Source organism: Melanerpes formicivorus, unplaced genomic scaffold (genome assembly GCF_026170545.1).
Source record: "Melanerpes formicivorus ecotype bairdi unplaced genomic scaffold, bMelFor1.0.p_v2 SCAF_75, whole genome shotgun sequence".
Taxonomy (NCBI): Eukaryota; Metazoa; Chordata; class Aves; order Piciformes; family Picidae; genus Melanerpes; species Melanerpes formicivorus.
The window spans coordinates 3,227,703-3,254,168 of record NW_027142427.1 but is presented as its reverse complement, the minus strand read 5'-3'; the positions used below and the strand labels follow the sequence as shown (position 1 = coordinate 3,254,168).

The 26,466-nt window shown below is 56.6% G+C and overlaps 2 protein-coding genes across 5 annotated transcripts in view; both read right to left on the bottom strand.

Annotated features, from left to right (window-relative positions):
• Window positions 1-1,776: 1,776 nt before the first annotated feature.
• LOC137454027 (glutamate-rich protein 3-like) lies at window positions 1,777-12,345 on the bottom strand. 4 transcript variants are annotated; one of them, XM_068163872.1, is made up of 11 exons: window positions 12,226-12,345; window positions 9,993-11,557; window positions 9,449-9,661; window positions 7,102-7,319; window positions 6,812-6,992; window positions 6,654-6,716; window positions 5,808-6,020; window positions 5,518-5,698; window positions 4,343-4,529; window positions 2,677-2,783; window positions 1,777-2,132 (listed from the first exon to the last, which is right to left on the bottom strand). In XM_068163872.1, the coding sequence occupies exons 4-11, from the start codon at window positions 7,164-7,166 to the stop codon at window positions 1,912-1,914; spliced, it is 1,218 nt and encodes a 405-aa protein (XP_068019973.1). In that variant the 5' UTR covers window positions 7,167-7,319; window positions 9,449-9,661; window positions 9,993-11,557; window positions 12,226-12,345; the 3' UTR covers window positions 1,777-1,911. The 4 variants fall into 4 exon arrangements, with proteins under 4 accessions (XP_068019973.1, XP_068019972.1, XP_068019975.1 ...); XM_068163871.1 differs by lacking the exons at window positions 1,777-2,132; window positions 9,993-11,557; window positions 12,226-12,345 and having other exon boundaries at window positions 2,141-2,783; window positions 9,449-9,776; XM_068163874.1 differs by lacking the exons at window positions 1,777-2,132; window positions 7,102-7,319; window positions 9,449-9,661; window positions 9,993-11,557; window positions 12,226-12,345 and adding an exon at window positions 9,199-9,442 and having other exon boundaries at window positions 2,141-2,783.
• Window positions 12,346-13,916: 1,571 nt separating this feature from the next.
• Window positions 13,917-26,466, bottom strand: part of LOC137454014 (A-kinase anchor protein 12-like) — a 28,621-nt gene continuing 16,071 nt past the window's right edge. The window contains exons 12-15 of the mRNA XM_068163841.1: window positions 26,120-26,306; window positions 24,656-24,762; window positions 15,287-23,294; window positions 13,917-15,150 (exon numbers count right to left, since the gene is read on the bottom strand). Of these exons, the coding sequence (XP_068019942.1) occupies window positions 16,426-23,294; window positions 24,656-24,762; window positions 26,120-26,306 (7,163 nt within the window). The 3' untranslated portion in view covers window positions 13,917-15,150; window positions 15,287-16,425. The remainder of the gene's footprint in view (window positions 15,151-15,286; window positions 23,295-24,655; window positions 24,763-26,119; window positions 26,307-26,466) is intronic.

Genomic DNA, 26,466 nt, shown 5'->3' with positions numbered 1-26,466 from the left:
CTCATCACCCTCTGGCTGCTGCTCACGCTGAGGAACACACACAGGCTTCTAGAACAAGTCTTTCAGTTCTGCTCATGGAAACATTTCTCTTTCTTTCCATTTGCAAAGCAAGAAGCATACTGTAAGACACAGAACACTAAACCATGTATTGCTTCTGGCCATGGACAGTCCTGATCACAAGCAGACTGGGTACTGCACCACCCCACAGCACTGCTGCCTTCCCCCAGCTGGCAAGCAAATTCCAGAGCAGCCACAACCTAAAGTCAGTTGGCAGCAATCATACAAGAAGTGGTTCAGAACCCTTCTGGTAGAGGTTTAGTCCTCCCCCGCGATGAAATTGAGGGGACTAGAGCCATGAAAATTGAGACACCTCTAGAGAAAGACTTTGCATGCATTGCATGCTCTGGATCCAAGAAGAATTTCTTCCTGGTCTCCAGTCTAACTCTCCCCTCTTCCAGCTCAAAGCCATTGCCCCTCAGCCTGTCACTGAAAGCCTTTGTGAAAAATCCCTCCTCAAGCTTTTTTGTAGGCTCCTCAGACTTCTTCAGTCGGTGCTGCAGGCCAAGCAAGTCACCAGGTGTGACTGACCAGCAGGCTCTCCAGGCACTGAAAGATGGAGACCATGGCGATTTCCTGGGCAGTGGGGTGGATGTGGCATGTAGGCAGGGGTGCCACCTCCCAGGAGCTTTCTGGAGTGTTCCATCTGAAAGAGCATAAATTATGTCTCTGTGAGGTGCTAGGTCCTCTAACAGCAACATCTGAGCCTGCCTCCTGTCTCCCTTCACTGGATGGACCTCATGGAACAGCTGGTTAAGGAAGGAGAAGACATCATGGCAGGCTCCTGCATAAGAAATAGGCCAGGCTGATCCTGTCTTGCCCCCTGAGAGGGGCAAAAGGATGACACTCACACAAATGGATTGCAAAAGTGATGGGAAGTTTAAGTGGAAAAGCAGCAAGTGTTTAGAAGATACAAAGCACAGAGAGAAAAGAATCCCAAGGAAGGATAGGGATAGAAGGGGGAAAAGGCGGGAAAAGGGGGGAAAGAAAAAATTACCCAGGTTGGAAAAGACCTCTGAGATCATCAAGTGCACCAGTGGTGCAGGCCTGTGGTGCAGGCCTGTGGTGCAGCTATAGCACAGCAAAGTGTAGCAGCAGAAGAGACAGGAAAGGCAGAAGTGCGTAGCAAGGGAACTGCTACAACTTCTATCAACTGGCAGTGCCTCGTTGGCATGGCTTCCTTGGTTCCCAGCGCACCAGTACAGATTAGTGCTCCAACTACTCATGACACGCAAGGTTTGGTGATGCAGGTGCATGTCCTGTTGTCCCAAGAGAACTTTCCATCTGTAGAGCTACCAGTGCCTTGGTTTAGTTCCATGCTGCAGGCACAGCACTCTTCTGCTCCACTGCTAGCTGGCTCTGCATTTCTGCTGAGCATGGCCTACCACCATGTCAGGCTCTAGGCCTGCACTGCCAGATTGCTCACCCTGCTCGTCGCTGGCAGTGCCACAACTGACAGCAGCAACCCCCCAAAGGCCTGCTCCTCTTGCCTCCATTCCCAATTGGAACACACAGCCAGGGGCTCTCCTTGCAGGGGCTGAGCATCTGCAGCCCCCAGCTGCTAGGGCTGGGCACTGTGGCCTGCCTGGCTCTTGGGGTGGAGGGAGCCAAACAGGAGCCTGCCAGCCAGTGCTGGGCTGGGCCAGCCTTACCCCAAGCCCCTCTCCTGCCATCTCAGCACAGACCCCCAGGCTCCCAGAGTGACTCCTGACAGACACCTGCAACAGTAAAGGCTTTATTCACTGACAAACATGTCACACCCCTTCCATGTTAACCACCTCCAGCCACAGTGCCACGTCCCAGCACTGCAGAGGAGAGCTGGCACCTGCAGGCTCCTTTCCCTGACAATCTCCTTCAGTCCAAGGAGACAAATGGTTGTGGTGCTCCCATTTCTCTGGCATCTTCTCCTGCCTCGCTGCTCTGCCCAGGGGCAGCTTCCTCCACCTGCAGCACAGCCACCACATCTTCCTTGGGCAGCAAACCTCCCAGCAGTGCCATTTCTTCTCCAGCCTCCTCGGTGCCTGCTGCCTTCCGCTCCTCAGGTGTTCTCCTTCCCTCTGCCAGGAGAGCTCCATCTGCTCCCAGCAAAAAATAACCAGAGCATTACCAGAGCCTTCTCTTCTACTGCTCCTCCACCTGCTGCCATCCTCCTTCTGCACTCTTGGCCCTTCACTGTGCCCCACTCCCCTCTTGCCTTCCCATCCTCCTCTGGCTCCCAAACCTTCTTTACTCATTTTCTTGCCTCTCACACTGATGCTTGCCCCAAAGGAGCCTCAGTGATCTTCTTGCCTGCACACAGGCAGCACCACAGATCTCACACAAGAGCTGTCCTGAGAGAGGACACCCCAGGCCATGCACTGCAGGCCCACAATCCCACACCAGAAGGTGTCTTTCTCTCTCCCATTTTTCCTCCCCTGCCTGTGCTCTGGAATACTGGACCACTTTTCTCACTGCCTTCCTGTCTCTCTGTCCTCTCATCATCAGACACTTTTCCCCTTTCTCCTTCTCTCAACTCCTCTCCAGTCTCTGTTTTGTCCTCACTCTCTTCAGCACTTGCTAAGATGACCAACACTGCAGCTCTGCTTGACTTCTGCTCAGCACTGCCTTGACTTGGCTCACCCTGCACTCCATCTCCCAAGGGCCCCACAGGCTTTCCCTCATGGCTCTCCTCTGCTTTCTTCTTGGGAGGGGATGGCTTTTGGTCCAGGCTGGAGTCAACATCACACCTGTGAAAGAAGATGGGGAATGGGAAGTGCCACATTTCTCACTGCTGGGAAAGGCAGCAGACCCAGGGAGCTCTTCAGCTCATTGCCAGCAGTGAAACCAGGCTCCTGCCTCTGCATTGCCCCTCAGACCATGAGAGGACTGAGAACAACTCAGAGAAGCACCTTGACATTCTCAAGTGCTGCACTTCTTCCTTCAGGAAGGATTGCACTGTCCATGCTTAAAGGAGGCAAGTGAAGCACAAACAGAGTAAAATCCAAACCAGCAAGTGTCCATCAGCTTCAAGCTACACCAAGCATCACCTCTGAAGAGCACTGGCACAATTCCAGGCCAATTCCTCTTGTCCTATCACATCATACCAGAGAGAAGTGACCAACCCCCACCTCACTCCTGCCTCCTTCAGAATCACAGAATTGTCAGGGCTGGAAGGGAGCTCAAGGCTCAGCCAGTTCCAATCCCCCTGCCATGGCCAGGGACACCTCACACTACAGCAGGTTGCTCACAGCCACCTCCAGCCTGGCTGCAAACACCTCCAGGCAGGAGGCTTCCACCACCTCCCTGGGCAACCTGTGCCAGGCTCTCACCACCCTCCTGGGGAACAACTTCTTTCTCACATCCTGTCTGAATCTACCCATTTCCAGTTTTGTTCCATCCCCCCCAGTCCTATCACTACCCAACCCCCTAAACAAAACCCTTTCCAGCTTTCTTGTAGCCCCCTTCAGAGACTGGAAGGCCACAATGAGGTCTCCTCAGAGCCTTCTCTTCTCCAGACTGAACAGCCCCAACTCCCTCAGTCTGGCCTCAGAGCAGAGCAGCTCCAGCCCTCTGCTCATCCTCATGGCCCTTCTCTGGACACCTTCCAGCACCTCCAGATCCTTCCTGTAATAGAGGCTCCAGACCTGGACACAGTACTCCAGGTGGGCTCTCACCCCACCTAGGTGGTATAGGGAGCAATGAAGTCTCCCCTCAGCCTCCTCTTCTCCACACTAAACAACCCCAGTTCTCTCAGCTGCTCCTCACCAGACCTGCTCTCCACCAGCTCTGCTGTGGGCCTGTGAAAGCCAAGCTCACCTGTGCACATTTCAAGAGGTGCTGAGAAACAGACCAGGTGCTACAGAGCTGGGCTTGCTTAGCCTGGAGAAGAAGAGGCTCAGGGGAGACCTTCTTGCCATCTACAACTCCCTGCAGGGAGGTTGTAGCCAGGTGGGGGTTGGTCTCTTCTCCCAGGCACCCAGCACCAGAACAAGAGGACACAGTCTCAAGCTGTGCCAGGGGAGGTTTAGGCTGAAGGTGAGGAAGAAATTCTTCCCAGCAAGAGAGACTGGCCACTGGAATGTGCTGCCCAGGGAGGTGGTGGAGTCCCCATCCCTGGAGGGGTTTAGGAAGAGCCTGGCTGAGGCACTTGGTGCCATGGTTGAGTTGATCAGATGGTGTTGGGTGAGAGGTTGGACTTAATGATCTCTGAGGTCTTTTCCAACCTGCTTAATCTGTAAAGATGAAAATAGGGGAAACTAGAGATAAAGTCTGTTACAAGTGGGCTGCTGAGTCCTTGTGACCATACCTGGAGCAAGGAGATGCTCCCTCCACGTGGAGAAACCCAAAGTATCCACGGCTGCCCCCCAGCCTGGAGCGCTTCTGCAGTTTGAACTCACAGCAGCAGCTCAGCCTGTCCACTTGCATCCCATTGAGAAAAAAGGTGAGGCTGAAGGGGAAGCCATGGTGCCTCCTGGAGGTGAACTGGAAGGCCTCTGTAGGTGCAGAAGTGAAAGGGTTCAGAGGAAAAGGTTCTGCTCGTTGCCATTGCTGTTATCTCCTCTGCATCACCACTGGAGAGCAGCCAGGCAGAAAGGGACCTGGGGGGCCTGGGTGAGAGCAGGCTGAACAGGAGCCAGCAGGGTGCCCAGCTGGCCAAGAAGGCCAAGGCCATCCTGGCCTGCAGCACGAAGAGTGTGGCCAGCAGGAGCAGGGAAGTCATTCTGCCCTGTGCTCAGCACTGCTTAGGCCACACCTTGAGTCCTGTGTCCTTCCCAAGCCCTCAGTATCAAGCTGCAAGCAGGTAACACAGGCTCAGTTTGGCCACTCACTGCCACAGCAGAACAGGGACCAGAGCATTTGGCTAAATCCCTTCTCTGAATCCTTTCTGCCATAGTCTGCAGAAGTCATTGTAGCCTCACTTCACCCATGGGACAGTAGGGGCAGCTTGAGTGTGGAAGCAGATTCTACAAAAGCCCTGGATGAGCACATCTTGGTGAGAGGCCTCAAGCACAAGCCCTGTGAGGGGAGAGGCTGAGGGAGCTGGGCTTGCTTAGCCTGGAGAGGAGGAGGCTCAGGGGAGACCTTCTTGCTCTCCCCACCTCCCTGAAGGGAGGTTGTGGCCAGGAGGGGCTTGGTCTCTTCTCCCAGGCACCCAGCACCAGAACAAGAGGACACAGTCTCAAGCTGTGCCTGGGGAGGTTTAGGCTGGAGGTGAGGAAGAAATTCTTCCCAGAGAGAGTTGTTAGCCATTGGGATGTGCTGCCCAGGGAGGTGGTGGAGTCCCCATCCCTGGAGGCGTTCAAGAGGGGATTGTGGCACTTGGTCATGAGGTCTGGGCTGACAGCTTGGACTTGAGGATCTTTGAGGTCTTTTCCAACCTTCTTGTTGAAGTCATTTCACTGCCACAGCACTGGTTTAGCCCCCAAAAAACCAAGAGATAAAGAAAGATGCTGCCAGGATGAACTTTCTGACCACCCTTACCTTTCTCCAGTAGCATGCCTGTGTACACACATAGGTTTCTTCCTCCACAGTGGTGTTGATACACTTTGATTTCATCCCTGTGCTGGGTGTCAGGGTGAGCCAACTGCAGCTTCTTCCCCAGGAAGACCATGGTGACACACACGTTGGGGTGTACTGAGGGCCTGTGGAGTCCTCCAGAGCTCTGCAGCAGGAAACACACAGAAAGTGCATGCAGCTTGCAGCTGGACACAAAGACCAGGGCTGTGCACACAGAATACAGAATTAAGCAGCAGCAGGCACAGAGAGCTCACCTTTGTGGAAAGCTGCCCATCTGGGGCTGTGATGGGACAGACCTGCCTCCATCTGGGCATCCCATTTCTCAATGCAGCTGCACTTCTGTGCTCCTTCGGCCCGGGGGGATGTGGCAGTGGCATTACAGAGTCACCACCCAGAGGGAGCTGAGGCAGGCATCTAGCAGTCACATTTTCCTTTGCCTTCATAGGTCTCACCCCAATCCTCTCCCCCTGCACAAAGAGGGTAACAGGTTAAAGAGTGTTGCCTGTCCTAGGCGCGGCGACCTGGTGCAGGAACGGCACGGCGGCCAACCCCAGGACGCTCGGTCCATCAGCTCGCAGACACCAATGTGCTGGACGGCAAATGGCCTTTGCTAGCGCACGACGCTGCACTATATAACTGAGGTGTGCGTCACTGCCGGCTGCTGGCACCGTGAGCTGAAGGCTATTGGCTAGCAGGGGAGGGGCCCTAGCTTCCCGTACAGCGCCAGAGCTTCCGCCCGCTGGGTCCTAGCGACCTACAATTCCCCCTCCCTATGCATAAGCAAATTAGCTAAAGTATAACAATCCTGAGAAATGTAACAATTTTGAAAGTATCCATCATAAACTTGAATAAAAAATGTAAGGCAGAGCGAACAGGTGGAAATTAGGGAGATAACAACAGGGTGTAGCTTGAGGTAACTAAGGATAACTGGGGATAACGCTGGGGAAATACTTTCTTAAAGCAGTTGCTGGTGTTCTACCAACATCATGGGAACATTCTTTAGCCGGCTCAAGGCATCACAGCCCCCCTCTGCGGAGGCTATTTTCCCATTCTCTGGATTCTGCCAGTGCGGAACTCCCAAGCTTGGACAGGACACTTGCCAGCTCGTCATCTTCTCTTGCCACCGGGGGATATGAGTCACAGGGGTGTCCCATGATCCGCTCCTGTGAACAGAAACTGCCACATCACTGTTTTAGCCCCCAAAAAACCAAGAGATAAAGAAAGATGCTGCCAGGATGAACTTTCTGACCACCCTTACCTTTCTCCAGTAGCATGCCTGTGTACACACATAGGTTTCTTCCTCCACAGTGCTGTTGATACACTTTGATCTCATCCCTGTGCTGGGTGTCAGGGTGAGCCAAGTGCAGATTCTTCCCCAGGAAGACCATGGTGACAAGCACGTTGGGGTGTACTGAGGGCCTGTGGAGTCCTCCAGAGCTCTGCAGCAGGAAACACACAGAAAGTGCATGCAGCTTGCAGCTGGACACAAAGACCAGGGCTGTGCACACAGAATACAGAATTAAGCAGCAGCAGGCAGAGAGAGCTCACCTTGGTGGAAAGCTGCCCATCTGGGGCTGTGATGGGACAAACCTGCCTCCATCTGGGCATCCCATGCCTCACTGCAGCTGCACTTCTGTGCTCCTTCAGCCCGGGGGGATGTGGCACTGGCATCAGAGAGTCACCACCCAGAGGGAGGTGAGGCAGGCATCTACCAGTCCAAATCTCCTCTGCCTTCACAGCTCTCACCCCAATCCTCTCCCCCTGCACTGATTTAGAGAATGACACACAAGAGACTCAGTCAGTTTCTTGTATCATGCTCCTGTTCTGGTGTGCCTGACATAGGCAGAATAATGTCAAGAGACCTGTGTGTCTTCAGAGAGTTTTGGGCAAACTTTGATACAAAAAGTTATCTGTCTATAGTGACAGAGGTCCAGATGCTTCCTATCTATACAAAGCTTGTCTATCTAAAACTAGCAGAAGTATACATCATGCAGGTGTCCTTTATCTTATACAAAAGAGCATCTTGTCCAAGACTCACAGAAGTGCATCACTGGCAAATCCTGTTATTCCTGATCTATCCAAAGGCTGTCTGCCAACCCCTCTCCCCCTCCCTGCATTCCAGCATTTCAGCTAACAAGCGGAAAGTTCTTTATCAACTCTGTTGTTCTGCTAATGAGAATTTTCTATTCATCCATTCCCCCCTTTCTTACAGCCAACAGTATATTCCTATACTGTATTTTCTTAAGTCAAACTTTGGACCCAGGCTTTCTGAACTATCTTTCCCATGCTGACAATTGTGGAAGTTACTATCAGATGTAGTCACCCAGTCTGATGGCCCCCAAGTCCAATTCCTTGAGGCTACCCCAAATAAAGGGGTCCTCATTTGGCCTCGAGGAAGTTCAGTGCCTATCCAACAGTTAGAGAGATGAGTTTGCAAAGCCAGTTCTTGTCTAACATTTAAGTACACATTGCCTTCCCATCCCTCAATAGTAACACCCAACAAACAAATCTCAAGTCTCGATACAGCTTGAGCTTCAGGGGTCGCTGGGATTCGAGTTTCCATTCTTTTGCTGAGGTCTTCTTGACTCTGCTGTGGTGAATCCAAGCAGCTTGCTCCTTGATTTTGATGGCTGTGAAGGATGTCAGTAACACCTGATATGGTCCGGTCCACTTGGGCTCCAGAGGGTTCTCGGAAAGAGATCTGACCTAGACATAATCTCCAGGTTCCACATCATGCACTGGTCTGTCTAACCCTCTCACATTGGTTCCAATCACCTCTTTGTTAGCAATGCTCAGGTTCTTATAAATTTGCTGAACATACTTGTTCAACATTTCCTCTCTGAATTGCCCTGCTTCAGAAGGGTCCAGAGTTCCTACTACATAAGGTCTTCCAAGCAGGATTTCAAATGGGCTCAACCCTTCCTTTATTCTTTGCTTAGTTCGAATTGGCAACAGGGCAGTTGGTAATGCTTGTGGCCAAGGCAGGTTTGCTTCCTGTCCAATGTTTACTATCTGGTTTTTGATTCAATGGTTCATTTTCTCCACTTGCCCACTCGAATGTGGATTGCAGGGGGTGTGGAGTTGCCAATCAATCCCTAACATTTTGGTCACTTGTTGTACCACCTTGGCCACAAAATGAGGTCCCCTGTCCGAGCAGGTACCCCAAAACGAGGTATTCTCTCTTGTAACACTGCCTTAGTAACCTCCCGTGCTTTGTTTGTGCGACAGGGAAATGCTTCTGGCCAGCCAGAGAAGGTGCCAGTGAGTACCAACAGGTACCGGTATCCCCCCTTTCTTGGCAGCTCAGTATAATCAATTTGCCATTCTTGTCCTGCATCATTTCCTTTGCTAATTTGTCCCAGTCTAACTCCTCTTCTTACTTTGGGGTGAGCCTTAAGACACACCTCACATTGCCAGGTTACCTGTTCGACCGTGGTGTATAACTTCCATGCTATACGCTCCTGAACCAATTTTCCATCCAGGGCTGAGGACCCATGCCTGGAGGCATTCAAGAGCAGACTCGATGTGGCCCTGGGCAGCCTGCTCTAGTTGGAGCTGTCCCTGCTGACTGCAGGGGCTTGGACAAGATGACTTGGAGGGTCCCTTCCCACTCAGTGCCCCAGCCTGGCTGCAGACAGGACTCACCTCCTGGGGACCGTGGCTGCTCTGGCCCCCGAGGGTGTCTGGCGGGGCGCCCGGGCTGGCTGCGGCGGCGCTCTGCCTGCTGGGCTCCCTGTGCCGTGAAGCACTCCCTGCACTCTCCAGCACAGCCCCTGCCCCTCCCTCTCTCACGGTTTGATGGAGGCCTGGCTCTTCTCCCCCAGCTTTTGCAACCCAAATGATTCTGTGACTCACTCCATGATTCCACAGACAGCAGCAGGCAGAGAGAGCTCACCTTTGTGGAAAGCTGCCCATCTGGGGCTGTGATGGGACGGACCTGCCTCCATCTGGGCATCCCATGTCTCACTGCAGCTGCACTTTTGGGCTCTTTTGGCCCGGGGGGATGTGGCACTGGCATCACACAGTCACCACCCAGAGGGAGGTGAGGCAGGCATCTACCAGTCCCAATCTCCTCAGCCTTCACAGCTCTCACCCCAATCCTCTCCCCCTGCAAAAAGAGGGTAACAGGTTCAAGAGGCTTGGCAAAACCAGCTCCCAAGCACTTTGACCTAAGCACCCTCTGGCTGCTGCTCACACTGAGGAACACACACAGGCTCCTAGAACAAGTCTGAGCAGCCATCATATTCTTGGAGCAAGGGAGGTGATCATCACCACACAGAGCCAATGCCCAGCAAAAGGGAACAATTCATGCAGGCTCTGCCAGCCAGGGGCAGCAGGTCAAGGTCCATTCCAAAGTCCTCCAGTCCCATGGAACTCCCAGCAAAGGGCCAGCTCTGTGTGCTCACACTGCAGCACTTGGAGCCTGTGCTGAGACTCACCAGGTGAGACTGACCAGCAGGCTCTCCAGGCACTGAAAGATGGAGACCATGGCGATTTCCTGGGCAGTGGGGTGGACGTGGCATGTAGGCAGGGGTGCCACCTCCCACGAGCTTTCTGGAGTGTTCCATCTGAAAGAGCATAAATTATGTCTCTGTGAGGTGCTAGGTCCTCTAACAGCAACATCTGAGCCTGCCTCCTGTCTGCCCTTCCCTGGATGGACCTCATGGAACAGCTGGTTAAGGAAGGAGAAGACATCATGGCAGGCTCCTGCATAAGAAATAGGCCAGGCTGATCCTCTCTTGCCCCCTGAGAGGGGCAAAAGGATGACACTCACACAAATGGATTGCAAAAGTGGTGGGAAGTTTAAGTGGAAAAGCAGCAAGTGTTTAGAAGATACAAAGCACAGAGAGAAAAGAATCCCAAGGAAGGATAGGGATAGAAGGGGGAAAAGGCGGGAAAAGGGGGGAAAGAAAAAATTACCCAGGTTGGAAAAGACCTCTGAGATCATCAAGTGCACCAGTGGTGCAGGCCTGTGGTGCAGGCCTGTGGTGCAGCTATAGCACAGCAAAGTGTAGCAGCAGAAGAGACAGGAAAGGCAGAAGTGCGTAGCAAGGGAACTGCTACAACTTCTATCAACTGGCAGTGCCTCGTTGGCATGGCTTCCTTGGTTCCCATCGCAGCAGTACAGATTAGTGCTCCAACTACTCATGACACGCAAGGTTTGGTGATGCAGGTGCATGTCCTGTTGTCCCAAGAGAACTTTCCATCTGTAGAGCTACCAGTGCCTTAGTTTAGTTCCATGCTGCAGGCACAGCACTCTTCTGCTCCACTGCTAGCTGGCTCTGCATTTCTGCTGAGCATGGCCTACCACCATGTCAGGCTCTAGGCCTGCACTGCCAGATTGCTCACCCTGCTCGTCGCTGGCAGTGCCACAACTGACAGCAGCAACCCCCCAAAGGCCTGCTCCTCTTGCCTCCATTCCCAATTGGAACACACAGCCAGGGGCTCTCCTTGCAGGGGCTGAGCATCTGCAGCCCCCAGCTGCTAGGGCACTGTGGCCTGCCTGGCTCTTGGGGAGCCCTTGGGGTGGAGGGAGCCAAACAGGAGCCTGCCAGCCAGTGCTGGGCTGGGCCAGCCTTACCCCAAGCCCCTCTCCTGCCATCTCAGCACAGACCCCCAGGCTCCCAGAGTGACTCCTGACAGACACCTGCAACAGTAAAGGCTTTATTCACTGACAAACATCTCACACCCCTTCCATGTTAACCACCTCCAGCCACAGTGCCAAGTCCCAGCACTGCAGAGGAGAGCTGGCACCTGCAGGCTCCTTTCCCTGACCATCTCCTTCAGTCCAAGGAGACAAATGGTTGTGGTGCTCCCATTTCTCTGGCATCTTCTCCTGCCTTGCTGCTCTGCCCAGGGGCAGCTTCCTCCACCTGCAGCACAGCCACCACATCTTCCTTGGGCAGCAAACCTCCCAGCAGTACCATTTCTTCTCCAGCCTCCTCGGTGCCTGCTGCCTTCTGCTCCTCAGGTGTTCTCCTTCCCTCTGCCAGGAGAGCTCCATCTGCTCCCAGCAAAAAATAACCAGAGCATTACTTTGTGAGAGCAGAGTCAGTGCTGAGGCTCTTGAGCTGTCCTTAAAGATCCTAACAGCACCAGAACAAGAGCACACTGTCTCAACTGCAGTCCTCTCCAGCCAGCCACTTCCCATCCAGGAACCAGCTGCTCCTGCCAATATCCTCAGCTGCAAAGTAGCAAATATTAACTTCAGGGTTATGGCGGCTTGGGGTTAACTGCAGCACTTTCACCCCAGCTACTCAGGCAGGCAGAGCAGAACTGCTTCTGCTTGCCAACAGCTCACACTTGAGAGATTCTTTGGCTGTCTTTTGAACTGGAAAGTGCACAAGGCTGTCAGTAAAAGCTTTTATTCCAAGTAAATGATGTGACAAATGATGAACAAGATTAATGTTGTGGCTACAGAATGCACATAGTTCTATCCTAGGGGCACACACATGGCCAGCTCTATCTGTATGTGCTTACAAACCAGGTGGCACTACCTGCAGTGGCCTCCCTCTCACTTCACATTGAGCACAAGATCAAGATATTTGCTTCCCCGCACCTCAAAGCCACACCAGCAGACACATCAGACAAAAAAGCAGCTGCCAAAATCACTTAAAAGTATGTGCAACCCTGATCATCAGCAAATGTTGGTCATTAATGTAATTAATTCACCTGAGGTGGCCTTTGCTGTCACTGTCACACCTGATCCAAGGATGCTTGGTAACACCCATTCGATGAATGGTGGAAGCAAAGGTGCAGCTACAGCAGCCACAAAGCAAATGGCAAAGGACTTCATGGAAGCAGCACCATCTTCCCTCGAGCACCACTGCAGTGAATGATGTCTTCATGAGCCTTCACCACCTTCTCCAGGGGATATTCAGAGCCCACAGCTGGTTTCAGCCAGCCAGCCTCTATGCCATCAAAGACTGCCGTGGCACACTCACGCCTCTCCTCCTGCGTGCAATCAAGGCAACATTTACCACACTGTAGAGCAGCACTGGCTACTTGTGCCAAGTGTTAAACCAAATTTCACCACCCAAAATGGTTTTATCATGTTAAGAAAGAATAGAATAGAATTAACCAGGTTAGAGAAGACCTCAGAGATCATTGAGCTCAACCTCTCACCCCACACCATCTAATCAACTCAACCACGGCACCAAGTGCCTCAGCCAGGCTCTTCCTAAACCCCTCCAGGGATGGGGACTCCACCACCTCCCTGGGCAGCACATTCCAGTGGCCAATCTCTCTTGCTGGGAAGAATTTCTTCCTAACCTCCAGCCTAAACCTCCCCTGGTGCAGCTTGAGACTGTGTCCTCTTGTTCTGGTGCTGCTTGCCTGGGAGAAGAGACCAAGGCCCACCTGGCTACAACCTCCCTTCAGGGAGTTGTAGACAGCAATAAGGTTCTCCCCTGAGCCTCTTTCCTTACAGTGAAATTCTGCAGTCACCCCTGCAAATGATTCTACAGGATTCTAACAGGAAACAGAGAGGTGTTGGCATCCCAACAAAACATTCTTTACAACAAACAGGCTTCTTACCTCAGTTGCAAGAAACAGACCAACTCCAATGATGCTGGACTCTTTACTCATGGTGTCCCTTGGATTGATCTCAATGGGACCTCTGCAGCCCACAATCTGTTACAAAGGAGTTGAGAGAGAAGCTCTACTGGCTGAATTGTGTCACTAAATGCACAAGGTGAAGTCAGTGACAGCAAGTGCTCACCATCACCCTTCCTCCACAGGACAGCAGCTGCAAGTCAGTAGCCAGGTTGACGTTGGAGAGCATTTCTATGATGCTATCAACTCCTTCCATTCCTGTGTATTCCTGCAGAGGACACAGCAGGCTGTAAAACCACCCCAGTTAGTGCTTGGGTTCCACTCTATTTCATGTGCTACAGATAATGGACATCTCTACAGCCTACATTTTAAATGCACCTTTGTGCAAGGCTGACAGCTAAGCAGTTTAATTTCAGCAGATTTTTGATGTGCTGACTGATGCTATCTTGCTGGGATGCAAGAGCTTCTAAATCACAGACGCCACTGCCTGTGCAGAAGGCTCAGCTTCTCCCAGCCTGGAAAAGCTTTTCCTTGTGTGAGAATGAAAGAGGCAGGGCATTATTGCTCCTGCATAAATCTGCTCTAAAACCCTTCCACAACCACCTGTTCTGTTAGTAAGAAAAACACTTCACCTAGCCTAGGTGCATGCTTACCTTGATTTTATTGATGTACTTAGCTTCCCTGTGGTTAAATGCTTGGTGGGCACCGTTCCTCAGAAGCGTGTTCATGCCTTGTTCAGTTCCTGCTGTACCCAAACCCTTTAAACCACGAGCTCTGTCAGTCTGACAGGTTGCTATTCCCACCTGAGGAGAAGGGGAAAAGAAAAATAAAACCAAACCAAAACAAAACAGAAAAGGAGGAGGAGGAGAGAGGGAAAGAAGGAAGAGGGAGGAGAGAGGGAAAGAAGGAAGAGGGAGGAGAGAGGGAAAGAAAGAAGAAGGAGAAAAGGAAAGAAAGAAGGAGGAGGAGAAAGGGAAAGAAAGAACAAGTCCTTTTTTTCCACCAGGGGAGGTTTAGGCTGGGAGCCTGTCTATCCCAAGCTGGTTTTATTGATGTCATCACTGCAGGGAACTGAGGGGCAGGGTTGCTGCTGTGCTGAGCTGCACCTGACTTTCCCCCTGCCTCTTGCAGGCTACGTGTCGGACCCCATGAGCACCATGAGGTTCCACTCCTGCAGCAGTAGTGGCAGCTTTGAAGAGAAGAGCTGAGGGCAGCAACTGTCCAGCTCCAGAGTCTCACCATCAGCCAGCAGCAAGAGTCCTCACCGTGCCAGCCTGACCCTCAGCTCCACAGTGAACAGACTGAGCTGCTGGTGGTGCCAGGTCCCCAGCCTGAGCTCTGCTCTCATGCCCTCCTCTGCTGGCCCCCTTGAGGGCTGGGGGTTTTGGTGGTGTGCAGCTGTTCTGTAACAAATGCTCTGCTCCCATCTTCACCTTTAGGAGTGTGACAAGATGAAAAATGCATCTGTTGTAGGGCCAGAGCTCCAGGCCAAGATGTCCTTAGCTTGGCCTGCACTAAGGGGCTGTCAGCTCTGACTGGTAGGTGCCAGTCAAGAGCCCATCGAGAGGAGGAGCATCCTGGAACTCCACACCACCACCCAGGCCACCTTGGAGCCTGAGCTGTTCCTGTTCCCAGCTCCTGAACCTGACCTGGTTTCTTTTGGACTTCTCCACAGTCCCAGACACATCCTGTGTCTCATTTTCAGCTCCCTAGCACAGCTGCAGCTCCTCAGGGCCCTGGGCTTTGGCTCTTTCCTGCTCACTGAGAATAAAGAGATATTTAGGTGGCCAACCTCAGCCTCCCCTTCCAGAGGTTTGTTTTCCTTACCCACTTCCTTGGAGTGTTTTTCACACAGAGCGTAAGCTTTCCTTCACACTTGGCTTTACCAAAAGCAACACAGGAGCTCCAAATCAAACTCCAAACCTCTCACATCACCCCACAGCCATGCTGCACCCATGAGCTGCCTGCAGCACAGCAGCAGGTAAGGATGGGGTGGGGGCTGGTTCCCATCCAACCTTGCCTGGGCCCATCCTGCAAAGAGAGCTGTCAGGAAGAGCCAGGAGAGACAGCAGATGAGATCAGTCTGCTCACATCCTGGGCTGCATGCATCAAGAGAAGAACAGCCAGCAGGTCGAGGGAGGTGATTCACCCCCTGTACTCCACTCTGCTGAGACCCCACCTGGAGCACCGTGTCCAGTTCTGGAGCCTCTGTTGCAGGAAGGATCTGGAGGTGCTGGAAGGTGTCCAGAGAAGGGCCACGAGGATGAGCAGAGGGCTGGAGCTGCTCTGCTCTGAGGACAGACTGAGGGAGTTGGGAGAAGAGAAGGCTCTGGCTGTTCTCCCCCAGCTTTCCCTCCCATCTGCTCAGGCCTCTCCTGCAGCCCGTCCTTGCCTGCCCCTGCCCCAGGAGCTGCCAGCTGCAGCTGGCTGGCTGGACACAGCCCCTGCCCTCCTGCAGCCAGCTCCACTCCCTCATCTCCATCTGCAGGGCTGCTCAGGGAGGCTTCTGCCACGGGCTGCTCCCCAGGGGATGTGGCTCCACACAGTCCCCCATGCCCTGGGGACATGAGCTGTGCTGTGCCCCACTCCTGCTCTGCCTTGCCCTCAGCTGACACCTCCTCTGCCACCCCTACCCCACCAGTCCCCCTCTGTCCTGTTCCTCTAACCACCTCCTGTGCCCCCACCCTGTCATCCACCCTGCCATCGGTAGCCACCGCCACCTCCTGCCCCATCTCCTGCTCTGCCAGCTCTACCTCTCCTGCTGGCCCCTTGGCCACGGCCCCTGCCCCTGCCTGGCCACCCACCACAACGACAGCCACCAGCCCTGCCTTGCTGTGGTGGTTTAGGCTGGGTGCTGGCCCGGATGCCACTGCACAGACCACACCTGGGAGGTCCCAAGGGGTGGGCCCAGCCCAGGGGGTGGTCACAGGAGACCAGGTATTGCATTCCCATAATGCCCTGCTCCCCTGTAAAATGTCCATGCGGGGTCTTCACTTCCTCTTTCCTCCCCTGCTGCTGCCTCGGTAAAATGGCGTGAGCCGCCTCCCTTGGGCCTGCCCAGGCCCAAGGCTGTGTTGGGGGGGGAAGAAAGAGCCCTGGGGGGTGTGGGTGTACCCCCAGGTGGGGATGGGATGTTCTTGGGCATGTTCTGGGATTTCTCTCTTTGTCACAGCGCTTGTGGCTCTCTGCAAAGCTTTCAGTGTTGTTTGTTTATTGTTTGTCTATTTACACTTTCCATCACTTTTCCAAGCCCTTTCTCTGAGTTGTTCTTTCTGCCCGGGGTGGGGAGGGGATCTGCCCCCAACCCATTACACTTGCTCACACACAGCCCCGGGACAGACAGCCATGCTCCATCCACCACCCCCTCCGCCACGGCGCCCTCTGCCCCCGCCTCCTCCACCGCACCCTCCGCCTCCTCCACCACACCCTCCGCCTCCTCCACCGCACCCTCTGCCTCCTCCACCGCACCCTCTGCCTCTGCCTCCTCCACCCCACCCTTTCCCCCTCCACCAGACCCTCTGCCTCTGCCGCCTCCACCGTACCCTCTGCCTCCTCCACCGCACCATCATCCTCTGCCTCCTCCACCACACCTTCTGCCTCCTCCACCGCACCTTCTGCCTCTGCCACCTCCACAGCACCTTCTGCCTCCTCCACGGCACCCTCTGGTGCCTCCACCGCATCCTCTGCTGCCTCCATGGCACCTTCAGCCTCTGCCTCCTCCACTTCACCCTCTGCCTCTGCTGCCTCCACCACACCCTCTGCTGCCTCTACTTCACCCTGTGCCTCTGCCGTCTCCACAGCACCTTCTGCCTCTGTCACCTCCACCGCACCCTCCGCCTCCTCCACCGTGCCCTCTGCCTCCGCCAATGCACCCCCTGCCTCTACTTCCTCCATGACACCCTCTGCCTCCTTCATGGCACCCTCTACTTCCTCCACCAAGCACTCTGCCTCTGCCTCCTCCAACGCACCCTCTGCTGCCTCCACGGTGCCCTCTGCCGCCTCCACCGTGCCCTCTGCCTCTGCCTCCTCCACCACACCTTCTGCCTCTGCCGCCTCCACGGCACCATCTGTCTCTCCCTCCTCCATGGTGCCCTCGGCCTCTGCCTCCTGCACGGCACCCTCTAATGCCTCCACCGCACCCTCTGCCTCCTCCACGGCGCCCTCTGCGTTTGCCTCCTCCACGGCACCTTCTGCCTCTGCCGCCACCAGCGCACCCTCTGCCTCCTCCACGGCGCCCTCTGCCTCCTCCATGGCACCCTCTGCCTCTGCCTTCCCCACCACACCCTCTGACTCTGCCTCCTCCACAACACCTTCTTCCGCTGCCGCCTCCACCGCACCCTCTGCCTCTGCCTCTTCCATCACACCTTCTGCCTCTGCGTCCGACACCGGGCCCTCGGCCTCTGCCTCCTCCACTGCACCCTCAGCCTCTGCCTCCTCCACCGTACCCTCTGTCTCTGCTTCCTCCACGGTGCCCTCTCCGTCTGCCGCCTCCACGACACCCTCTGCCTTATCCACGGGGCCCTCTGCCTCTGCATCCTCCACCGCACCTTCTGCCTCTGCCGCCTCCACCACACCCTCTGCCTCTGCTGCCTCCACCACACCCTCTGCCTCCTCCAAGGCACCCTCTGGTGCCTCCACCGCGCCATCTGCCTCTGCCTCCTCCATTGCACCCTCTGCCTCTGCCGCCTCTACCACACCCTCAGCTGCCTCCACAGGACTCTCTGCCTCCCTCTCATCCATCACACCGTATGCCTCCTCCACGGCACCCTCTGCCTCTACCTCCTCCATGGTACCCATTGCCTCCTCCACCAAACCATCTGCCTCCTCCACTAAACTCTCTGCCTCCTCCAACGCACCTTCTGCCTCTGCCTCCTCCACCTCACCCTCTGCCTCCTCCACGGCACTCTTGGCCTCTGCCTCCTCCAAGGCACCCTCTGGTGCCTCCACCGCGCCATCTGCCTCTCTGTCCCCCACCACACCCTCTGTCTCTGCCTCTTCCACGGTGCCCTCTGCGTCTGCCTCCTCCACAGCGCCCTCTGCCTCTGCCGCCTCCACAACACCCTCTGCCTTATTGACGGCGCCCTGTGCCTCTGCATCCTCCACCACAACTTCTGTCTCTGCCTCCTCCACCACACACTCTGCCTCTGCTGCCTCCACCACACCCTCTGCCTCCTCCAAGGCACCCTCTGGTGCCTCCACCGCGCCATCTGCCTCTGCCTCCTCCATTGCACCCTCTGCCTCTGCCTCCTCCACCAGACCTTCTGCCTCTGCCGCCTCCACCACACCCTCCGCCTCGTCCATCACACCCTCTGCGTCTGCCTGCTCCACCGCACCCTCTGCTGCCTCCACTTCACCCTGTGCCTCTGCCTCCTCCACGTCACCCTCTGCTGCCTCCACCGCGCCCTCTGCCTCTGCCTCCTTCACGACACCCTCTGCCTCTTCCACAGTGTCCTCGGCCTCTGCCTCCTCCACGGCGCCCTCTGGTGCCTCCACCGTGCCGTCTGCCTCTGCCTCCTCCACCACACCTTCTGCCTCTGCCGCCTCCACGGCACCATCTGTCTCTGCCTCCTCCATGGCGCCCTCGGCCTCTGCCTCCTGCACGGCGCTCTCTGGTGCCTCCACCGTGCCATCTGACTCTGCCCCCTCCACCGCACCCTCTGCCTCCTCCACGGCACCCTCTGCGTTTGCCTCCTCCACGGCGCCCTCTGGTGCCTCCACGGCGCCCTCGGCCTCTGCCGCCTCTGCCGCGCCCTCTGGTGCCTGCACCGCACCATCTGCCTCTGCCTCCTCCACGGCACCTTCTTCCTCTGCGTCCGACACCGGGCCCTCAGCCTCTGCCTCCTCCACCGTACCCTCTGTCTCTGCCTCCTCCATGGCGCCCTCTGTCTCTGCCTCCTCCACGGTGCCCTCTCCGTCTGCTGCCTCCACCACACCCTCTGCCTTATCCACGGGGCCCTCTGCCTCTGCATCCTCCACCGCACCTTCTGCCTCTGCCACCTCCACCTCACCCTCTGCCTCCGCCACCACACCCGCTGCTTCTGCCTCCTCCACTGCAACCTCTGCCTCTGCCTCCTCCACAGCACCCTCTGCCTCTGCCGCCTCCACAACACCCTCTGCCTTATTGACGGTGCCCTGTGCCTCTGCATCCTCCACCACAACTTCTGTCTCTGCCTCCTCCACTGCACCTTCTGCCTCTGCCGCCTCCACCACACCTTCTGCCTCTGCTGCCTCCAGCACACCCTCTGCCTCCTCCAAGGCACCCTCTGGTGCCTCCACCGCGCCATCTGCCTCTGCCTCCTCCACCACACCCTCTGCCTCTGCCACTGCGCCCTCCACCTCCTCCACCGCGCCCTCTGCCTCTGCCTCCTCCACCACACCTTCTGCCTCTGCCGCCTCCACGGCACCTTCTGTCTCTGCATCCTCCATGGTGCCCTCAGCCTCTGCCTCCTCCACGGCCCCCTCTGGTGCCTCCACCGTGCCATCTGCCTCTGCCTCCTCCACCGCACCCAATGCCTCCTCCATTGCACCATCTGCTTCTGCCGCCTCCACAGCCCCGTCTGCCTCTGCCGCCTCTACCACACCCTCAGCTGCCTCCACAGGACTCTCTGCCTCCCTCTCATCCATCACACCGTATGCCTCCTCCACGGCATCCTCTGCCTCTACCTCCTCCATGGTACCCATTGCCTCCTCCACCAAACCATCTGCCTCCTCCACTAAATTCTCTGCCTCCTCCAATGCACCTTCTGCCTCTGCCTCCTGCACCACACCTTCTTCCTCTGCCTTCTCCACCGTACCCTCTGCCTCTGCGTCCTCCATAGCGCCCTCGGCCTCTGCCTCCTCCACGTCACCCTCTGCTGCCTCCACCGCGCCCTCTGCCTCTGCCTCCTTCACGACACCCTCTGCCTCTTCCACAGCGTCCTCGGCCTCTGCCTCCTCCACGGCGCCTTCTGGTGCCTCCATCGTGCCGTCTGCCTCTGCCTTCTCCACCACACCTTCTGCCTCTGCCGCCTCCACGGCACCATCTGTCTCTGCCTCCTCCATGGCGCCCTTGGCCTCTGCCTCCTCCACGGCGCCCTCTGGTGCCTCCACCGTGCCATCTGCCTCTGCCTCCTCCACCGCACCCAATGCCTCCTCCATTGCACCATCTGCTTCTGCCGCCTCCACAGCCCTCTCTGCCTCTGCCGCCTCTACCACACCCTCAGCTGCCTCCACAGGACTCTCTGCCTCCCTCTCATCCATCACACCGTATGCCTCCTCCACGGCACCCTCTGCCTCTACCTCCTCCATGGTACCCATTGCCTCCTCCACCAAACCATCTGCCTCCTCCACTAAACTCTCTGCCTCCTCCAATGCACCTTCTGCCTCTGCCTCCTGCACCACACCTTCTTCCTCTGCCGCCTCCACCACACCCTCTGCCTCTGCCTCCCCCATGGCTGCCTCGGCCTCTGCCTCCTCCACGGCGCCCTCTAGTGCCTCCACCGCGACGTCCTCTGGTGCCTCCACCGCAACGCCCTCTGGTGCCTCCACCGCGACATCTGCCTCTGCTTCCTCCACCACACCCTCTGCCTCCTCCACCGCACCCTCTGCCTCTGCGTCCTCCACGGCGCCCTCGGACTCTGCCTCCACCACAGTGCCCTCAGGTGCCTCCACGGCACCCTCCACCACACCCTCTGCCTCCTCCACGGCGCCCTCTGGTTCCTCCACCGCGCCATCTGCCTCTGCCGCCTCAACCACACCCTCTGTCTCGTCTGCCTCCTCCACGGCGCCCTCTGTCGCCTCCACCGCACCCTCCGCCTCCTCCACAGCGCCCTCTGCCTCTGCCTCCTCCACGACACCCTCTTCCTTATCCACGGCGCCCTCTGCCTGCTTCATAGCACCCTGTGCCTCTGCATCCTCCACCACAACTTCTGCCTCTGCCGCCTCCACCGCACCCTCTGTCTCTGTCTCCTCCATTGCACCATCTGCCTCTGCCTCCTCCACCACACTCTCTGCCTCGTCCAAGTCACCCTCTGCCTCTGCCTTCTCTATGGCACCCTCTGCCTCCCCCACCAAACCCTCTGCCGCCTCCAATGCACCTTCTGTCTCTGCCGCCTCCACAGCCCCCTCTGCCTCTGCCGCCTCTACCACACCCTCAGCCACCTCCACAGGACTCTCTGCCTCCCTCTCATCCATCACACCGTATGCCTCCTCCACGGCACGCTCTGCCTCTGCCTCCTCCACAGTGGCCTCGGCCTCTGCCTCCTCCATGCCGCCCTCTGATGCCTCCACCGCACCCTCTGCCTCCTCCACTTCACCCTGTGACTCTGCCTCCTCCACGGCGCCCTCAGCCTCTGCGTCATCCATGGCACCCTCTGCCTCCTCCACCAAACTCTCTGCCTCCTCCACTAAACCCTCTGCCTCCTGCACCACACCTTCTGCCTCTTCCTTCTCCACAGCGCCCTCTGTGTCTGCCTCCGCCACTGCACCCTCCGCCTCCTCCACCGCACCCTCTCCCTCCACTACGGCACCCTCTGCCTCTACCTCCTCCATGGCACCCATTGCCTCCTCCACCAAACCATCTGTCTCCTCCACTAAACCCTCTGCCTCCTTCAATGCACCTTCTGCCTCTGCCTCCTCCACCACACCTTCTGCCTCTGCTGCCTCCACGGCACCCTCTGCCTCCTCCACTAAACCCTCTGCCTCTGCCTCCTCTATGGCACCCTCTGGCTCCTCCACCAAACCCTCTGCCTCCTCCACTAAACCCTCCACCTCCTCCACTGCACCATCTGCTTCTGCCGCCTGCACAGCCCCCTCTGCCTCTGCCTCTGCCGCCTCTACCACAACCTCAGCCACCTCCACAGGACTCTCTGCCTCCCTCTCCTCCATCACACCATCTGCCTCCTCCACGGCGCCCTCTGGTGCCTCCACCGCACCCTCTGCCTCCTCCACAGCTCCCCATGCCTCTGCTGCCTCCACGACACCCTCTGCCTCCTCCACGGCGCCCTCTGGTGCCTCCACCGCACCCTCTGTCTCTGCCTCCTCCACCACACCCTCTGCCTCCTCCACCACACCCACTTCTTCCCCCACCAAACCCTCTGCCGCCTCCACCGCACCCTCTGTCTCTGCCTCCTCCACGACGCCCTCTGTCGCCTCCACGGCACCCTCTGCCTCCTCCACCAAACCCTCCACCTCCTCCACTGCACCATCTGCTTCTGCCGCCTCCACAGCACCCTCTGCCTCTGCCGCCTCTACCACACCCTCAGCCACCTCCACAGGACTCTCTGCCTCCCTCTCCTCCATCACACCATCTGCCTCCACGGCACCCTCTGCCTCTGCCTCCTCCACCACACCCTCTCCCTCTGTGTCTTCCACGGCGCCCTCTGCCTCTGCGTCCTCCACGGCACCCTCTGTCGCATCCACCGTCCCCTCCGCCTCCGCCACAGCTCCCTCTGCCTCTGCCTCCCCCACCCCACCCTCTACCTCCCCCACCCCACCCTCTACCTCCTCCACCACACCCTCTCCCTCTGTGTCCTCCATGGCGCCCTCTGCCTCTGCGTCCTCCACGGCGCCCTCTGTCGCCTCCACCGCCCCCTCCGCCTCCTCCACAGCTCCCCATGCCTCTGCTGCCTCCACGACACCCTCTGCCTCCTCCACGGCGCCCTGTGCATCTGCCTCCTCCACGGCGCCTTGTGCATCTGCCGCCTCCACCACACCCTCTGCCTCCCCCACCCCACCCTCTGCCTCCTCCACTTCACCCTCTGCCACCTCCACCACACCCTCCACCGCCTCCACGGCACCCTCTGCCCCCATCTCATCCACCACTTCCTTTTCTGGAGGCTCTGATATTCCCACAGTCTTCTCCACAGCCTCTTCTCCCTCCGAGACCTCCCCAGCCACCTCTTTCCCCTCTAACACAGCTCCACCCACCTCCCTGCCCACCTGTGCCCCTGCCCCTTCCTCTGCCCCAGGGGCCTGCCCTTCCCCTGCTGCCTCACTCTCTCCAGGCAGCACTCCCACATCAGGCTCCGCTCCCATTTCTCTCGCATGCTCTCCTGCCTCGCTGCTCTGCCCAGGGGCAGCTTCCTCCACCTGCAGCAGAGCCACCACATCTTCCTTGGGCAGCAGGGCCAATTCTTCTCCCGTCTCCTCGGTGCCTGCTGCCTTCTGCTCATCAGGTGTTCTCCTTCCCTCTGCCAGGAGAGCTCCATCTGCTCCCAGCAAAAAATAACCAGAGCATTACTTTGTGAGAGCAGTGTCGGGGCTGAGGCTCTTGAGCTGTCCTTAAAGATCCTAACAGCACCAGAACAAGAGGACACAGTCTCAAGCTGTGCCAGGGGAAGTTCAGGCTCTAGGGGAGGAGAAAGTTCTTCCCAGAAAGAGAAATCTGCCATTGGAATGTGCTGTGACAGGTTGGACTTGATGACCTCTGAGGTCTTTTCCAACCTCATTGATTCTATGATTCTCTCCCAGCCAACCAAGGGACATCAGCATGGTGAGAGAAGAAAACTTCCTGTGCTGCTTCTCCTCACCAGCTGCCTCTGATGCTCTCTGGGGTTTCTTTTGGAGCCCAGTGCTTTGACACTGGATAGAGGCCACCAGCCTGGCACACAGCTTCTCCTGCAGGCAATAAATCATCTCTGGGCTTGATAATAATCACAGGATGGGTGAAACCCAGCTCCTGGAGTCAACAGGACCAGCCAAAGCCTAACACTGGCAACAGCAGACAGGACACAATACACCAAGGCCATGCTCTGGGGGCTCAGTTGGCTCCAGAGATCATCCACTCCAACCCCCAGTACTTCACCTTGGTGCCAAATCTTCCTGACATTTTGCTGCTGTGTGCTCTTCCCACCTCCCCTTCTGCCCCAGCACCCAGCCTCCTCCCCTCCACACTTCACCCCTCTCCCTCCCATCCAGCTCTAATCACACAGCAGGAGGCTTTCCCACCTCCTCTTCCAATGGCCAGCACCTTCTGCCCATTCACCTGATGCTGATGGCCTGTCTCCCATAGAAGCATGCCTCAGACTTGCTCTGTGCCTACCCACAGCCAGGCCCATTTCTTCCTTCTCTTCTACTGCTCCTCCACCTGCTGCCATCCTCCTTCTGCACTCTTGGCCCTTCACTGTGCCCCACTCCCCTCTTGCCTTCCCATCCTCCTCTGGCTCCCAAACCTTCTTTACTCATTTTCTTGCCTCTCACACTGATGCTTGCCCCAAAGGAGCCTCAGTGATCTTCTTGCCTGCACACAGGCAGCACCACAGATCTCACACAAGAGCTGTCCTGAGAGAGGACACCCCAGGCCATGCACTGCAGGCCCACAATCCCACACCAGAAGGTGTCTTTCTCTCTCCCATTTTTCCTCCCCTGCCTGTGCTCTGGAATACTGGACCACTTTTCTCACTGCCTTCCTGTCTCTCTGTGCTCTCATCATCAGACACTTTTCCCCTTTCTCCTTCTCTCAACTCCTCTCCAGTCTCTGTTTTGTCCTCACTCTCTTCAGCACTTGCTAAGATGACCAACACTGCAGCTCTGCTTGACTTCTGCTCAGCACTGCCTTGACTTGGCTCACCCTGCACTCCATCTCCCAAGGGCCCCACAGGCTTTCCCTCATGGCTCTTCTCTGCTTTCTTCTTGGGAGGGGATGGCTTTTGGTCCAGGCTGGAGTCAACATCACACCTGTGAAAGAAGATGGGGAATGGGAAGTGCCACATTTCTCACTGCTGGGAAAGGCAGCAGACCCAGGGAGCTCTTCAGCTCATTGCCAGCAGTGAAACCAGGCTCCTGCCTCTGCATTGCCCCTCAGACCATGAGAGGACTGAGAAGAACTCAGAGAAGCACCTTGACATTCTCAAGTGCTGCACTTCTTCCTTCAGGAAGGATTGCACTGTCCATGCTTAAAGGAGGCAAGTGCAGCACAAACAGAGTAAAATCCAAACCAGCAAGTGTCCATCAGCTTCAAGCTACACCAAGCATCACCTCTGAAGAGCACTGGCACAACTCCAGGCCAATTCCTCTTGTCCTATCACATCATACCAGAGAGAAGTGACCAACCCCCACCTCACTCCTGCCTCCTTCAGAATCACAGAATTGTCAGGGCTGGAAGGGACCTCAAGGCTCAGGTTTTCAAGGCCAAGCCTTGGCCAGAAGCCCAGCACAGAGAGAGCTGCTGCTCGGCGGAGGAGCGGAAGAAAGACTGAAGATAAAAGTGCTGGAATGCCCAGGATACCCTCCTGCACTCCCAGTTCAGAAGGTGCTTCCTCCCAACCTACCAATGAAATTAGTTTAGATCTGTCTTTTTCGTTTACCAACTTCCCACCACCGTATTCCCTTTCTTAAGGGGACAGCCTCAACCGGTCACAGAGGCTCCAGACCTGGACACAGTACTCCAGGTGGGCTCTCACCCCACCTAGGTGGTATAGGGAGCAGTGCAGTCTCCCCTCAGCCTCCTCTTCTCCAGACTAAACAACCCCAGTTCTCTCAGCTGCTCCTCACCAGACCTGCTCTCCACCAGCTCTGCTGTGGGCCTGTGAAAGCCAAGCTCACTTGTGCACATTTCAAGAGGTGCTGAGAAACAGACCAGGTGCTACAGAGCTGGGCTTGCTTAGCCTGGAGAAGAAGAGGCTCAGGGGAGACCTTGTTGCCATCTACAACTCCCTGAAGGGAGGTTGTAGCCAGGTGGGGGTTGGTCTCTTCTCCCAGGCACCCAGCACCAGAACAAGAGGACACAGTCTCAAGCTGTGCCAGGGGAGGTTTAGGCTGGAGGTGAGGAAGAAATTCTTCCCAGCAAGAGAGACTGGCCACTGGAATGTGCTGCCCAGGGAGGTGGTGGAGTCCCCATCCCTGGAGGGGTTTAGGAAGAGCCTGGCTGAGGCACTTGGTGCCATGGTTGAGTTGATCAGATGGTGTTGGGTGAGAGGTTGGACTTAATGATCTCTGAGGTCTTTTCCAACCTGCTTAATCTGTAAAGATGAAAATAGGGGAAACTAGAGATAAAGTCTGTTACAAGTGGGCTGCTGAGTCCTTGTGACCATACCTGGAGCAAGGAGATGCTCCCTCCACGTGGAGAAACCCAAAGTATCCACGGCTGCCCCCGAGCCTGGAGCGCTTCTGCAGTTTGAACTCACAGCAGCAGCTCAGCCTGTCCACTTGCATCCCATTGAGAAAAAAGGTGAGGCTGAAGGGGAAGCCATGGTGCCTCCTGGAGGTGAACTGGAAGGCCTCTGTAGGTGCAGAAGTGAAAGGGTTCAGAGGAAAAGGTTCTGCTCGTTGCCATTGCTGTTATCTCCTCTGCATCACCACTGGAGAGCAGCCAGGCAGAAAGGGACCTGGGGGGCCTGGGTGAGAGCAGGCTGAACATGAGCCAGCAGAGTGCCCAGGTGG